The sequence below is a fragment of the Alexandromys fortis genome, unplaced genomic scaffold (genome assembly GCF_014885135.2).
Source record: "Alexandromys fortis isolate MF-2015 unplaced genomic scaffold, M_Fortis_MF-2015_v1.1 scaffold_50, whole genome shotgun sequence".
NCBI classification, from domain to species: Eukaryota; Metazoa; Chordata; class Mammalia; order Rodentia; family Cricetidae; genus Alexandromys; species Alexandromys fortis.
In genome coordinates this window covers 5,158,562-5,174,603 of record NW_026067932.1, presented here as the reverse complement: position 1 = coordinate 5,174,603, position 16,042 = coordinate 5,158,562, and the positions used below count along the sequence as shown (strand labels likewise).

General features: G+C 41.7%; 1 protein-coding gene across 1 annotated transcript; it reads right to left on the bottom strand.

Annotated features, from left to right (window-relative positions):
* Positions 1-12,128: 12,128 nt before the first annotated feature.
* On the bottom strand, positions 12,129-12,557 carry LOC126503860 (cyclin-dependent kinases regulatory subunit 1-like). Its single transcript, XM_050145846.1, has one exon. The coding sequence runs from the start codon at positions 12,505-12,507 to the stop codon at positions 12,268-12,270; it is 240 nt and encodes a 79-aa protein (XP_050001803.1). The 5' UTR covers positions 12,508-12,557; the 3' UTR covers positions 12,129-12,267.
* Positions 12,558-16,042: the final 3,485 nt, after the last annotated feature.

Here is a 16,042-nt window from a genome sequence, read left to right as displayed (position 1 = left end):
TGAGTTTTCTCCAACAGAATCTCAATGGGGCTATAGACCCATGCCAAGGGCAGGCACCGTGCCAAGCAGTAGATGGCCAACACAAAATGACCTCAATAACATTTGTGGAGGATGTCTCATGATACTTTGTCAGAACATTGATTCTATTTCTCTCATCTATGTATGCATCTATCTATCTATCTATCTATCTATCTATCTATCCATCCATTTTTCTCTCTATCTACAATATCTATGTAGCTATGTGTCTATGTATCTACTGTCTGTCTATCATCTATCTATCTATGATATAGATCATCTATCTATCTATGATATAGATATGAACTTATTATGAGAGAAGAAGACCTTGAGATCTACAAAGTGCTCTAGGGGGACAATTTTTCATTGCTTTGGTAATAATATTTGACTTCCCTATACATGTGAATTTTCTTATTAAAATGTTGCTTGATTTCATCCTTGGTTTTCTGTTTCTTCTCCAAACACATCTTTTTCTTATGATATGGTTGGGCTGAGAAATTTTAACTTCTGATTCGTGTAAAAATATTTTATTGTTTGCATGTATATGTGTGTATCTGCATGTGAGTATGTGGACACTTGTGTGTGGGTGCTCACAGAGGCCAAAAGAAGGTGTTGGATTCCCTGGAGCTGTAGTTGTAGGAGGTTGTATTTTATTTCTCTGTGTTTATGCATGTGAATGTGGTCCAGCCAGTGGAAGCTTGTGTTCAGCACGCGTCAAACAAACAATATGGCCTTAGTGGCTGTGGTCACCATATTATAGATCAGATTCTCAGAGGTTACACAACTTAAATCTGAAAGTTTGTAATCTGGTTTTGTCCATTTTGAGTTACAATGAAAGGAACACCCGAGACTCGATAATTTATAAAGAAAAGAGGTTTATTTTGTTCACAGTTTTGGAGGCCAAGAAGCACATGGAATTTCTCTTGAAGATACCAATTTCATTTCCTGTGCATTGAAATGGGGTTTTTCTCAGTCACACATTGGTTCTATTTTCAATTTAATGCAATAAATTGGGTTGGTGCCACACCTGGGAAGAACCACATGCTGCTTTGACTAATGGAAGAAAAGTGTGTGTATGGGGGGGCAGAGTGAAGGGGGAATACTCAAGGCTGCTGAGCTTGTATTGAAAAACTGGATCCTCTGCTAAATTAATCCAGTCCTAAGAAGGGATATCTCAAACACACTGGGGAAGGAAATTTTGAGCACTTCTGATCACCTCTATCTCCATGACCCGAGCATTTCCCAGGAGACCCCACATCCTTGAAGAATTAAGATTCAACTTGAGTTTTGTTGGGAGCAAACACATTCAGGCCATTGCATACTGCTTGATACACATCTTCCCATTTCTTTCTTCTCCTGGCCTCTGACAGCTACGATTCTATTTTCTGCTCTTATTATTTTGAGTGTTTGCAATTACACACGTAAGCGATGTCATACAGTATCTGTCTCACCATGTCTGGCTTTTTAAAATTGAACCTCTTGGTTCATCCATATTGTTGTAAGATTATGACATAATTATCTTCTTTTTAATGGCTGAATGGTGTTCAATTGCCCGTATCTGAAAATTGGTACCCAGGTTTTGTCCATTTTGAGTTGCAACAAGAGAACCTTTGAGACTGGGTAATTTATGAGGAAAAGAGGTTTATTTTGGTTCACATGTGTTTCATTCATCTGTTGATGGACTCTTAGACTGTTTCAATCTTATGAGTATTACTGTGATGGACACACAGCAACAGTTTTTACTTTGTAATGGTATGAAGAACACAGGTAACAACTGCACAGATAAACAAGAGGGACTACATCACACTTAAGCTTCTGAACAGACAGAAGACAGAATAGAGAAAACGTAAATGCAACCTGCAGATTTAAAACATTATCTGCACCTGTATAGAGGATCCAGCATTGCTATCCAAAACATTTAAGAAAGTCATACAAATAAAACAAAACCAAGAAACAAATCACCTGCCCCCCCCAAAAAAAATGAGTGAATGACCAGAACAGACATTTTGTCAAAGCAGATATCCAGAAGGCTTCAGCATAATGAACCATCCAGGAGGTATGAATCAAAAGTGCAATGAGATGTCATTAAAGAACCCCGTGGGGATGGAAATGCCAGCACCATTAAATTGAAGATAGAACCACTGTGTGGGCGAGCAAACCCTGTTTCTGAGTATCAACCTGAGGGAAATGAAAGGGGTGTCTTCAAAAGATGTTCCATGCACTTTTTTCAGCAGCAAGATATTGATTGCACTTACTGCATGTGGTCTGGAGGCTGCCAACTTATCTTCTTGTAGGATTCTTCAGTCTGGTTTGAATGAGAAATATCCCCTATAGGCTCACATTTTTGATCACTTGGCCCCAGTTGGTGGCACTGTTTGGTGAAGGTTAAGAGCCTTTAAGCGGTAGAGCCTTGCTGAAAGAAGAATGTCACTGGGAGGAGACTTTGAGAGTTGTATAGCCTGGCCCTACTTCCTGTTCTCCTTCTGCTTACTGTGTGTGGAGGTTTGAATGAAAACGGCTCCCATAGGTTCATAGGGTGTGGCCTTATTGGAGTAGATTCCACCTTATTGGAGAAAGTGTGTCATCGTAGGTGAGCTTTGAGGTTTCAGAAGCCTAAGCCAGGCCTAGTGCTACTCTCTCTTTCTGCTGCTTGCTGAGATATAGAGCTTTACTTCCACTGTTGAGTGAATGCACACACCAAGGTAAATTCCATATTCGTATCTGTGTTTGTATACTATGTGTTTCTGGACTGTACTTTTGGACCACTCTGATTATGAAACATGCTCAGGGTTGGGCAGTGGTCATGCACGCCTTTAATTCTAGCACTCGGGAGACAGAGGCAGGCGAATCTGTGAGCTCAAGGCCAGCCTGGTCTACAGAGTGAGTCCTGGGGCTGACAGAGAAACCCTGTCTCAAAAAAATACCAAATAAATAAATCATGTTTGGTTTCATTATGCACAACTCACGTGTGTTTTACAACAATCAGAGATCCTAGAAGCCACAGGTCCTACCGCAGTTCACCGTTGAAGAATTCTTTTGTAAAGCCTGTGTTTAGAGTAAAGCAGGGCCTTCAGCCATAACAGGTGCAAAAATGTAAGCGGGGCACTTTGGCTGCTATTGAGAGCATCTGAAGGGTTTTTGTTCTCTCTAGTATAAGTGTTTTTCCGCCTAGGACAGACAGCCATCGTCTAATCCCGAGGGTTTATCTGCCTGAAGAAGAGAATCATTAGTTATGGAAAGGAACAAGGGTTTGCTGTTTATTAATTTGGGATGCATGTTCACTTGAGAATTGATATGGAGATGACTTCTCCTAGGAGCCTTTTCAAAACCAAAGTGAAAGCAAGGAATCGTTCACAGGTATTCTCTGTTGAGTGAATGCCCGGGGTTCAGGTGGCCAGTGGAAGGGCTCTCTTTGTGCAGAGTGAAGGGAGCAGAAGTAAACAAGTTGCAGGGTGAATGCCTAATGGTCTGAACCCCCTAATGCCTTCCCCTAGAAATAAAAGCAGAAGCTCTCTACCCGGCCCTTTTGTGAAATCTGAGAAAAGGAAAATACCACACCACCTGAGGACTCCATTTGGCGATTTTCTCCTTTAATTGTGTTTGCTCTGGGATGTGGTGCTACACGGCTTTCAGACTTGGGAGAAAACGCCATACTGTGTTCTTCAGTATACTGTTCCCAAAGCTAGCGACCCTGGGGATTAAGACCTCGACTGTTTCTCAAGTGAAATGAAGCAAAAACCTTCCACCTACTTTTACCCTTCAAAAAAATTTCGTTTGGGGCTAACAGCGATCTCAACAGCTTTTAGCCTTTTGAGTGGCTGTGTGCAATTTCTACAAGTCTGAAACAAAAAGAAAATTCTACAAGTAGAGACGAGCATATACAATTCTGCTTCCCAGGGGATTAAACACATTAAAATCAAGAGGCGCCCTCCTTGCAGGCTTTAATTGAACTATTTCTCAGGAGCTGGTATCTAGTTTGTGCTATTTATATTTAATGCAGCTGTAAGTAGGAGTGCTGTGAATTGGGTCTCTGGGCTAATCATGCTGACGTGTTTTGGAGAGAACTCTAGGACTTTGCAGAGCCGAATTCCGGGCTTGCGTCAGTGTGTTGTTCCTGCGTGGCTAAGGTTGAGGATGGGTGGACCCTGTTAGCCTGTGCCCTTCCTGATAAGGAAAGGAAGAGGCAGCAAGAGTCAAGAGTGATGAAGGGTCAAGAGGGATGTGCTAGGAGTGAGCAAAATGAAATCCTCAAGGAAGTCAAGTTTGCTCAAGCTGGAGGCATCGCCGTAGTCAACACACATGATGGGCAATGGAAGGGATGGAGGAAGTTAAGTCAAGGTGGTCACTGGAACTACTCCAGGTTAGCAAGGAGCAAGCTGTGCCCTCCCTGTTCCTAGTGTCTTTCCTCCTTTCTCATTGTAACTTTACAGTACGGTGGAAGTGGTATGTTAAAACGCTCCTTTTTGACCCAAGTGGCGGGGAGAATGCAGAACAATGCATAGGGTTTTGGGGTTACCAGTTCAGACACACTTAACAAAACAGACCCAAAACCCTTTTCCTTTATTTATTTATTTATTTATTTTTTTTTTGTGACTTAGCACTCCTAGACTAATGACATTGCAATAGCATCAGGTTGTGAGAACTGATGATTGAACGTCTCTATTCTTTGAAATCCCTAAGATTGCTCATAACAGGCAAGGAAGAAAGACCACCGAGTCCACACTGTATTGTTTAGGTTTTAAGGGCTACAGTGGACTCACTGGAGTCATTTTTGGTTTTTGGTTTGTTTGCTTGGCTTTTTGAGACAGGGGTTCTTGGTGTAATAGCCCTAGCTGTCCTGGAATGCGCTCTGTGGACCAGGATGGTTTCTTGAGACAGGGTTTCTCTATGCAACCCTAGCTGTCCTGAAACTACTATAGACCAGGCTGGCCTCAAACTCACAGAGATCCACCTGCCTCTGCCCACAGAGTCCTGGGATTAAAAGCGTGCACCATCACCACCCAGTGTCATTCTTTGTTTTTGTTGAGAATCAAAAATAGGAGAGCATGGGCAGAGACTCCCTGGAGCACTGAAATTCAGCTGAGTCCTCTTCTTTGGTAAACGATTTCATCTAAGAAAGCCTCAGTTTCCAACTGTAAGGTGGCGATAGTGATGTCACCTGCTCTCCCCGGCACACTGAGAAGGCTGAGGACAAGTGAGATCACATAGACAAAGCCCTTAGCATTATGCTGCTTAAGCTCCAAGCTTACTAGTCAACTGAATGAAGCAGGTATAGTAGACGGCAGGAAGCAAGTAAGAAGGGCTAGCTTCGCCATTGACTGACTGTTCGCACTGACATCTTGACAACAGAGAATCCAGGGAAGACTTGAGAGTCGCACTGTCTGTGTGTGTCACAGTCCCTTCGGTACTTGAGACAAGGCCTATGCCCCTGTTGAGCTTGGCATTCTCATGCCTGGCCTGTTCTCCATCTAAGGCCAAACTTCGCCATCTCTATTGACATTAGGTCTTAAGATACTTCCTGTTGCTAAGCAATGGTGTGTCTAACCGTTGCTCTCTCCTCTCAGTGGGTCTTCGCTCTTTCTTCAAGATGCAGACCAATTTCCTACTCAGCCTGTGTGGTCCGCCATCTTTCTCTGGCAGTGTTTCTGAACCTTTCCGACTGTGTTTTACAAACTTGATTACCATTATTGCTTTTTTTTTTCCTGTTGCCCTAGTAGCACCTGATATGGAAGCTATATTTCCTCACAGAGATTTTTTTGTTTCTTAAGGGACAGAAGGAAATTCTGAGATCCCTGTATTCCCTGTAGCGCCAGGTTAGTTCTGAGAAGGCAGGAAGGATGGAATACATTTATTTTTGTCACTAGCTTATTTATGGAGAGTTCAGGATGTCAGGGAAGTGTGTTGAGGCAAACACAAGGAAGTAATTTTGAAGCTAAGTAAGATGAAGAAAGTCAGTGGGGACTCGGGGTTGAAGGTGGAGGAGGAAGACAGAGAAGTCAGAGGGGCCAAGTTTGGCTGTGTGATGCAGGCGAGACACTGAGTGTCGGTCTAGAATTATAACTGATGGACGAAAACCTAGCCAGAGTCAGAAGACAATCCAGAAACCAGCGGCGTAGCCTCGGGTGTGACTGGACTCCATCAGTCACTGGCTATAGGCCCTTACAAGCACCACGAAAAACCCCTGGCCACAGGCTTCTTTGATTATAAAATGAAATACTTGCCTCAGAAAATATCTATGGCCCTAATTCAGTGGTTCTCAACTTTCCTAATGTTGTGAGCCTTTAATACAGTTTCTCACATTGTGGTGACCCCCAACTCTAAAATCATTTTTGTTGCTACTTCATAGCTATAATTTTGCAACTGTTAGGAATCATAAAGTAAATATCTGTGTTTTCTGATGGTCTTAGGCAACCTCTGTGAAAGGGTCATTCACGCCAAGGGGTGGTGACCCACAGACTGAGAACCACTGCCCTAGTTGATTCTAAACCCTGTTTCTTGCCAGACCTGCTGGGGCAGGCCTGCAATACTAGCTGCTTAGGAAGTGGAGGCAGGAGAATTATAAGTTCAAAGCCAGTCTGGATTATAGAATGAGTTCAAGGCCAGCCTGGGCAACCTTGTGAGCATCTGTCTAACTGGGGTTATAGTTCAGTGGCAAAGCACTTGCTTAGAATGCACATGAATAATAAATGCAGCATGAAATAACAGGTGTATTTTAAGGTGGGAAGGACATAAATACTATCAGGTATAGAAGGTAGGATTACAGGTGTTCCTTCTATTAACCCCAAAGTGTATGGCATAGTGAAGCACTGACTCCACTCTGTCTTTGACTCCCCATGTGCCACAACCACCCAGCACAGGCTGGTGAAGTACTATAGGGTAGGCACCGGTTAGTATTGGCAACAAGCTCCTGTATGAAACGGGCATGTTGCAATGCCTCTTGGAATTTTCAATCTGGTACAGGTGCATAACTTTGAGTCTATAGTGGTGATAATCCAGGCCAGGCGGGAACGTGCTAGGATGTGCTGGGTGAAAAAGATGGAGCTTGGACTGGAGTCTGAGAAAGCTTTGGATGGGGCATCGTCTCAGAGTATAGCAAGTCAAAAACAGAGACCATGGACCTTGGGTGGAAGAGAGAATGGGACCTTTAGAAAAGGTAGCAATGTCACAGGGGTTTAGAGAACAAAAGGCGTGGTGATTTAGGAAATTTAGGAAGGAGAGGGGCCAAGTGATGGAAAGCCCTTTGCACACAAGAGCATTGCTCTCCGTTCTAAGAATAGCAAGGTTCTCTGAGTGGGAAGGTAGGGGATCTGCTTGGTGGAAAGTGAGTTTGATGGGAGGAGGGGGGCTGGGAAGTGCAAGAGAGTCAGCTGGGGACGCATCAGGACTCTGGTGAGTGACTTGGCTGCAGCGTGGAGTAGGCAGGCAATGATGAAAAAGGAGGACTCTAGCTTTGTAGGCTCCCCAGTTTCCTACGTGCACAGTGATAGACTGGACTAAACACTAGAACCACTTCTGCTAACTTCTATGGTTTGACAGAATGGCAATACTTTGGGTGATGGTTCCTAAGCAACCCTGTTACTTGCATACTCAGATTGGACTCTCACTTGTTGCCTTTTGAGGGAACTTTTCTTGTAATGGGACTACAAGCATGCCTGCAAGCTGCCATGTTTAGCCCACGGCAACTCCTATAAAAGGGAACATTTAGCAGGGGATGGTTTATAGTTTCAGGGCTTTAGTCCATTACGATCATGGTTGGAAACATGTCAGCTTGCGTGCTCACAGAATTTCTCATATGGGATGCCTATGGTAACATTTCAGACTTATCTATTGGACTTCTGACAAATGTTGCTTAAATTTTTTTTTATTTTGAGTCAAATTAGACTCTAGAATATAAGGGCTACAAAATAGCATCTCCTAGACAAGACACAGGGTTGCAATTAGGAACTCATTGCAGCTGAGCACTGAGTTTTCACAGAGTGGGTCTGCCAACAGTTAGGCAAGGATGGAGGAAGAGCTCAGAGAGCCCTACCTCTCACTGCTTAACTCCTTGCTACTGATAGACTCAGGGAAAGGAGGACTATTGCCTACTGGTGATATCACCAGGCTCTAGTGTATAGTTTCCGTTCATTGATCACACAGATGGCCCTGATTAAAGTATGTGAGTCAGCCCGAATCATGAGTCTAGGAAGGAACCGGTATGTGCGGGGTGTTGATAGGATAGGAGGGAATTGAGAAAGGGTAGCATAGAAAGTAATAATAATATATTGTATAGAATGTAGGATTGTTTAAAATTTTCTTTTGGCTGGCTTATAGTTTCAGAGGCTTAGCCCATTATCATCATGGCTGGAAACACGATAGCTTGCAGGCAGACATGGTGCTGGAGAAGGAGCTGAGAGTTCTGTATCTTGATCTACAGGAAGCAGAGGTAGACTATGTCTCTCAGTGGGTTTAACTTGAGCATATGAGACTCCAAAGCCCACCTCCACAGTGACACACTTCCTCCAACAAGACCACAACTCCTAATAGTGCCACTCCCTATGGTCCAAACATTCAAACACATTAGTCTATGGTGGCCATATCTTTTCAAACCACCATAGGCCGTTAAGTCAACTTAGTACTACAGCTCCTGGATTAAATTGAAGAGCTATCTATTTTTCCAAGCCTCAATTTACTCACTTGCAAAATGGATATACTAATAGCACAAGAATCAAATGAGATAGAAGGTGTAAAAAGTTCCTGCACTAATGCTTTTATCTCTATAAATAAAAATGGGCTAATTTTGCTGTACGATTTTGTCTTAGTCTCTGTGATCTTGGGTCTTCTTTCTTCTCCCCTTTGTTCTCTGTGACTCTTAGTTTCTTCTCTGATCTGAAAGGCAGACACCTTCCTATTTTTAGTGACATCTTTGAGAATTATTTTAAAGCTTTGCTTAGTCTATATTTATCTGATCATCAAAGCAAAGAAGGACCTTCTGTGGCCTTCTTCTACAACACAATAAAAATGTTTAAAATCCATAACTCCTCTGGGTAGTTGGCTTATTGCATGCATATATTCTTTGAGTTTTCAAACAGGTATCTTAGTCATTTTGTTGCAAGATGTGGAAATGGACTTTGAGAGATTAGGTGTGGGACCTGTGATCATTCTGTTTGAAGGTGTGAATCTTAGAATTATTCAATTCTTTAAGACTCCACACTTTTTAACTCTTAGCTCTTCTCTTTCCCTTGACTTGCTTTTCAGATAACCAAAGACCAAAAGAATTACCCTCCCCTACTTTTTTTTGTATGAACCCAATTCATAGTGGGCAATGCCTTAAGAATGCATTAGTTTAAACCCATTTTGTCTTCCGTACTGTCTCCTTTGAAGCTCACATCCCATTTCTTAGAAGACACCACTAATCAGTTTTGATGTGCTTTGGTTTCAAGAAGTGCCATTGGGACTAAAACATTACGTTTGCCCTTGAGGAGATTTCTGACGAAGTAGTGTATAATAAGTAATATATGGAAATGTGATTAAAGACCAATATGGAGACACAAAGAATGTGTGTAAAATTATATTGAGCAAGTATGAACTTGTGAAGTTTCATCATGACGAGAGGATCAGTGGGCGTGGCTTCCAGGGGGGTTTACCTCTATCCTGGCTCCTATTCCATCTGAAATACTGTAATTATAATTGTGAAGGGGATTCAAAGTGCATTATTAGAGTTAAATGGTAATGCAATAGCAAAAGAAACTTCTGCAGGGGTCCTTGGATGTTTGATGTCAATGTAAAACAGATCCCACTAAAATAATACATGTCAAATATAAAATCCATTGTTTCCAATTACTGCCACTTCATAGACTTTAACTACCTAATTTAGCCGAAGCATGAGGGGAAAATATTTTGCGCTTGAAAATGGAAATTAAAACATTTTCCGATGCAGCCACTACAGCATACTGTTGAGCTTGGCAGGCCCTTGCTCTGTCTCCCATGGTCCATTACCCTGGCCTGGTGCCTTGGAGCTTATCAAGGCTGCAAGACATTCTTTACTCCAGACTCTGCCTGTTTGATAAGGGCTCTCACCTTGCTTGGTGGAGAAGACTCCAGTGAGCCAGCATGGGGCTCGGACCAGAAATGCATGTTAGGGAAGGGTGTATGCTGATGCTGTTTATGCAGAGTCTCATTTTTCTTTTCTCTGTTTGAAAAATAAAAGTCATTGGAATAATGATTCCCATGAAGGCTTTGTGGACTTCCTAGATGTAAAACACAATTCTTTTACTTGTTCGGCTCTATATTTTAGTAGAATTGAAGTTTATATTCTGAAAAAAATTAATTTAATGTTATGCATATGGGTGTTTTGTTTGCATGTGTGTCTGTGTACCACATGCATGTTTGGTACCCACAAGGGACAAGAACAGAGCATCATAGCTTCTGGAACAGGAGTTGTAATGGTTATGAGTGGCCATATGGGTGCTGGGAACCAAACCCAGGTCCTCTGGAAGAATAGCTAGTGGTCATAACCACTGAGATACCTCCACACCTGAATTTAGGTTCTTAATATAGTCCATCTCTGAGGACTTGCAGGTTGAATCACCCTGCAGGAAGTTAATGTTAAGAAACTTGGATCTAGATGAGCTTAAAGCCACCTAGATCCCACCTCTACATCTCAGGATTTAAAGACATGAGCCTCTATGGGGGATGCTTCATATCCAGACCACAGCTCTTGAGCTTGGAGCCCAGGTGTCTGTCATTATGAGTTATTACTGTATTTTCCTCTCATCAACTAGGTTTTTAGGAAAACAGTCTTCAAACTATTTCTTAATTTGTGGCTGCTTTAAATTGCCTTTTAATTCTTTCTCCCTTTCTCTTTGGGAAAATAAGGCCGATTTTCCCTGAAAACATAGTTGGTGTGATCTCCTATCTAGAGATAAGTTTTGTGTTAGGGCCAGATCATGACACGGCATGATCCATGAAAGCATTGATATCAGTTTTGTCGTGGGATATGGAGAGAACAACCCCTTGAACATAAATTCATATGTGTCATTCTCATGCTCCTATGCTCACACACGGAGGGTAGTGAGCCTCTTGGGTTCATCACAGGAGACTACCTGCTCCACTCTGCTTCTAGTAAATGTTCCTTTCCTCAGTCTAATAATGTGATTTGTATGGAAACAGGCATAATTTTTTTTTATCATTTCCACTCACCTGACCTTCACTGATCAGTCTAGGATAGACAACCAGCGTTAATGGGAACACTTTCTAGACTCATACAACCATGGATGGGCAGAAGGGAAGTTCAATACCTGATGGTGTGGTTGGTCCTTTTTCTTGCCATGTGGAGAAAGATTACAATAATTTAACATATGCAAAAAGAAGGAAGGATGAAAGTTAAAGATAAAGGAGGCTGACATTTTTTTTGTTTTGTTTTTAAAGATTTATTTATTCAATGTATCTTATGGTTTTGCCAGCATGTATATCTGTATGATGGTGTCAGATCCCCTGGAACTGGGGTAAAAGACAGTTGTGAGCTGTCATGTGGGTGTTGGGAATTGAACCTGGGTCCTTTGGAAGAGCAGCCAGTGCTCTTAACTGCTGAGCCATCTCTCCAGCCCCTTAACAAATGTTTTCACAGTAAGTCCAATTAAAATAGATTACAAATTAGTTATTACAATATCCATGTAAAGCTGCTATTGCAAAGAGCCATGTTTTCACCACCCACCCAAAAGGCACAGAACCAGAATGATTTCATAGTATCACCTTGGCTGCAGGAGGGCAGATGGCTCAGAGGGAATGGAGGGGGCACACACTGATATGGGGACATGACAATCTTATAACCACAGCTCTAAATTATAAAAACTTCCTTTAATAGAGGCTTGTAACATGGAAGAGATTTGTCAGATAAAATGAAGAGTTTCCAAGACACTGAAATATAAGCCAATAAGTCACCATAAATACAGCACCCAATAATAAAAACCACAACAGCAAATTCACACGGTCCCTGTAATAGCCATGATCTGATTTCACACACTTTCAAGAGACGGCAAATATGGCCCGCTGGATAGAGCGCTCTAGGGCTTTGAAGTCACTCATCTGACAGGGTTGTGGCATTGGTGGCTCAACTCAAGAAGCAGAGCAGGTCCCAGCACTTCAGTGTATTGAACATCCTTTAAATATCAAAGTGAGAAATAAGAAAACGAGATAATCACGCCATCAGAGAGACGGTAGGAAGCAAGGGCAGCTGTGTAAAGCTCGCGGCTGAAAGGTGGCTCGCCAGCTTCATTTCTTTGGCTTCTTGGGTAGTGGCTGCCGGAACAGTAAGATGTGAGGTTCTGGTTCATGGATCATATAATGGACCCATCCCTGACTCTGCTTAACACCAAGATTTCTCCATTCAGATTCAGACATCAAATGGGTTTTAGGGACCAGCTTGGCTATGTCCTTGGGCAACATGACATGTCGGTACTCGAACTCCTTGTCGTCGTATTTGTCCGAATAGTAAATCTGTTTGTGCGACATGACTGCTCTGCCCGAGGGCGCCCAGCCCCGTGCTGCTGGCCTGCAGACAACTCCCAGCAGCACGCCAAGGAGGCTGACATTTTGGGGACCTTTGGCTGATTATGCTCTCTGATATCATGTGTCCCAGATTATTGACAGAGGTTTCTGTCCTACCTGGTCCCAAAGAAATACACAGAAGTCTATATTAATTATAAATCGGTTGACCTATTAGCTCAGGCTTCTTATTAACTCTTACATCCTACATTAACCCATAATTCTTGCCTGTGTTTGTCATGTGGCTTGGTACCTTTTATCAGTGAGGCATTCTCATCTTGTTTCCTCTTGGTCTGGGTGATGACAACAAACTGAATCTTTCTTCTTCCCAAATTCTCCTGTTCTCACTGCCCTGCCTCTACCTCCTGCCTGGTCACCCTGTCTATATTTCCTTCCTGGCTACTGGTCAATCAGCATTTTATTAAAAACAGTACAAGACCATTGTCCCACTGCACCAGATCTTCTGGCAGTCCAATAGGTTCAAAAGCACTCCTCTGCTTTCTTCCAGGTAAAATTGCAATTGTACATATTGCAGCCTGTACTATTATCTATAATACAGCTAAGCTCAGAGGCTTGGGACAACAATGCACACTATTTCTTAGTTTTTTGTGTCAACAACTGTAGGAGCTCCTCAATGAAGTGGTCTTGACTTGCGATTTCCCATATTTACTTAGATATTGGCTGGAGTTGCTGCTACCTGGGGCCTTAACTGGGATTGAAGGATCTGATTACAAGGTGGCTTAGTCATGTGGGGATTGGAACGGCTGTTGGTGGGTATTTTCAGTTTTCTGTAGAGTAGCCTATGCTCATGAGGTATGGTGGATGTCTTCCTCTGCTTTTAGTACTCCAGCTTCCACCAAAGTGGAAGATGCCAATGCTTCTTATGACCTAGCCTTAAAGGAACACAGCATCATGCCTTCAGTGTCCCATCATTTGTTCGATCAGTCCCCCTTCACAAGGTCGTGCTTACTGAATCGTGAGGAGTCCCAGAGGCCCTGTTAGAGGCTGGCTGTAGTGGCTCCAGAGTGATACACTGCTGAGGCAGATTTCCCTATATCACACAGGGATTCTGATCCATATGATAATCATCATTTGCTCATGAGCTAACTGCCATTATTAATAGCATCACTTACCTTTTTGGATTTTAAATTCACACAAATGCATTCCTCCCTTTTGCCACCTGCATAATGTATGAGGGATTCATGAATAGAGAAGTTCCCTTTTTGTCTACATAAATCTTTCATTGGTCAAAGTTCTCCACTGAGTGTGTGTGTAGAGAGTGTGAGAAAATGACATGCATTGCCAAAATGGTTGTCTCTGTTCTTCAAGTTCTGGCGTCTTCGCCATTCCTAAGTATTTAGTTAGAATAAGAAGACTAAAGCAAAAACATCTAGCTTTTAGATCCAAATTGCCATGTACCGACTCTATGATTTTGGCTAAGTCATTTAGCCTTAATGAGTGCCTTTCTTCATGTTGAAAAAGAGCTAAATATTTTTATTTTACAGTGAAATGAGAAGGTTCTGTGGTATAGTTATCTTTAAACTACAGGTGGTCCCTGAATTACGATGGGTTGATTTAACTTTCAAGAAAATATAAAACTATGAAAGCAATATTCATTGAGTAGAGACTATACTTGAGTTTTGAATTTTGATCTTTTCCTCTTGCATTTTAGATACTATAAGCCTCAGCTCAGTCAGTCCTTGATCCACTAATACTCTATGGTATGCCATCTTGTTAAACTAAGGGGCACGATAGTTGGAGTATGTTAAAATACTCCTTCAATTTATGGCATTTCAGTGTAGCTATTTCAGTAAACATGGGTATTTAGATAGGTTTGGATGTGCTTAGCAGGATGCAACTGCATTGTAAGTTGTAGAATGTTTGTATAATGCAAAACTTGTTAGTTCAGAAAGGTATCATGCTATTGATGTAGAATCAGAAATTGCTACCTTCAGGGTCATACTTTCTCAAACAACTGTTGATCTTAAATGAGTGTCAGTTCCTTCCTTTATAGCACTGGATTAATAATAATTTGAATTTCAGGCAAATATGGATTTTAGGTATAATGTTCTTTGAATGCAGATGATTATATAAAATTAATAGGTAAGAAAGAAATTACAAAGCATTGTGATTGAGAGAGTGGGGACAGGTAGGCATCACGGGGGTATCTAGGAGTAGAGCCTAAATCAGACTTTAGGGACACAGAAGATTTTTCACAAAGAAATAAAATCTTGAAGTGAACCTGAAAATTGAATTAGGGTTAGGCTAAGGGTGGTGTGAGAGAGTTTTGTAAAGGAGTATCCTAGGTGGGAGAAAGAGCCTTGGAAAAGAATGGGAGGCATGAGAGCATACAGAACACTTGAAACTTATTCAGTGTTCCGGGAGCCAAGTAATGAGACATCCTCAATTAGAAGGAACATTCTTGCAAGCATGAAATAAAGCATTTTCTCTGAGTTGTATCTTAAGGACAATGAAAATTTCCTAAAGGATTACAAAATTGAAAGATACAATCAGATTTTCATTTTAGAAGAATTACTCAGGATTTCTCAAAGGGCTGTTGTTGGCATTCTGGGTGGGTAATTCTTCATTGTGACGACTGATCATCTTAGAGTTGGCAGGTTAATACCCTCCCCAAGATGTCCATGTCCTCATTCTTGGAACTGGAGAGCATGCTGTGTTATTCGACAATAGGGACTTTGTAGACAGAATTAAAGTTATGGACCTCAATCAAAAACTACATTGAGATTCTCTCTACCTCAGCCACGATGGCTCTTAAACAAAATAAGCAACCAATACTTGTGAGAATGGGAGAAAAGGACTCAATTTTATTATATGTATATTTCTGCTCTTGATTAAGGTATTGTATTTGTGCAGCTCATTGAAAAACGTAATGTATAATTAAGAAATATAGGCTAATAGATAGTCATCTATAATAGTCAAGCTTGTAGTCATGTTAGTTAGGTTTTCTAGATTACAGATATATATTTCAGATGGATAGTTATTCTTCAAATATTTAGAAGACTAACAGAACATGACATTTAAAATGTTTAAGAACTTAGGACTTTTCATGACAATGAAACACATCTGCTCCTGGTAATACCAATCTACTTGAAGAAACTGATGGTCATTGAAGAGGCTCCTTATGGAGTTGGTTAGCCATTTGGGCAAGACAGTGCTCTTGCTTGGACTGCTTGATGGTATGCTGTATGAACTGGACATGCAGGATCCACAGAAAAATGACTTTTGAACTTGCCTAAAGGTGATACAGCACTTCAGGGTTCCTGCTTCATCAAAGAGTCTGCCATATATTCTGCAGGATACAGAAGAAAGTGACTGACAAAATGCCAATAGAGGTAAAATAGTCATTAAATTTCCTGCTTCATGGAAAAGTCTGCTGAATACTATGGGCCTGTAGACTGAAGATGATGCCCCAATGTTACAGAAGAACTTTGGTTGACTTTCCAGGCAGCAAGATGTCCCTGTCAATTCTAGAGTTTTAGAA

What these genes read in the sequence shown, in the direction of transcription:
- LOC126503860 (XM_050145846.1), bottom strand. Translation starts at nt 12,507, where the DNA reads ATGTCGCACAAACAGATTTACTATTCGGACAAATACGACGACAAGGAG.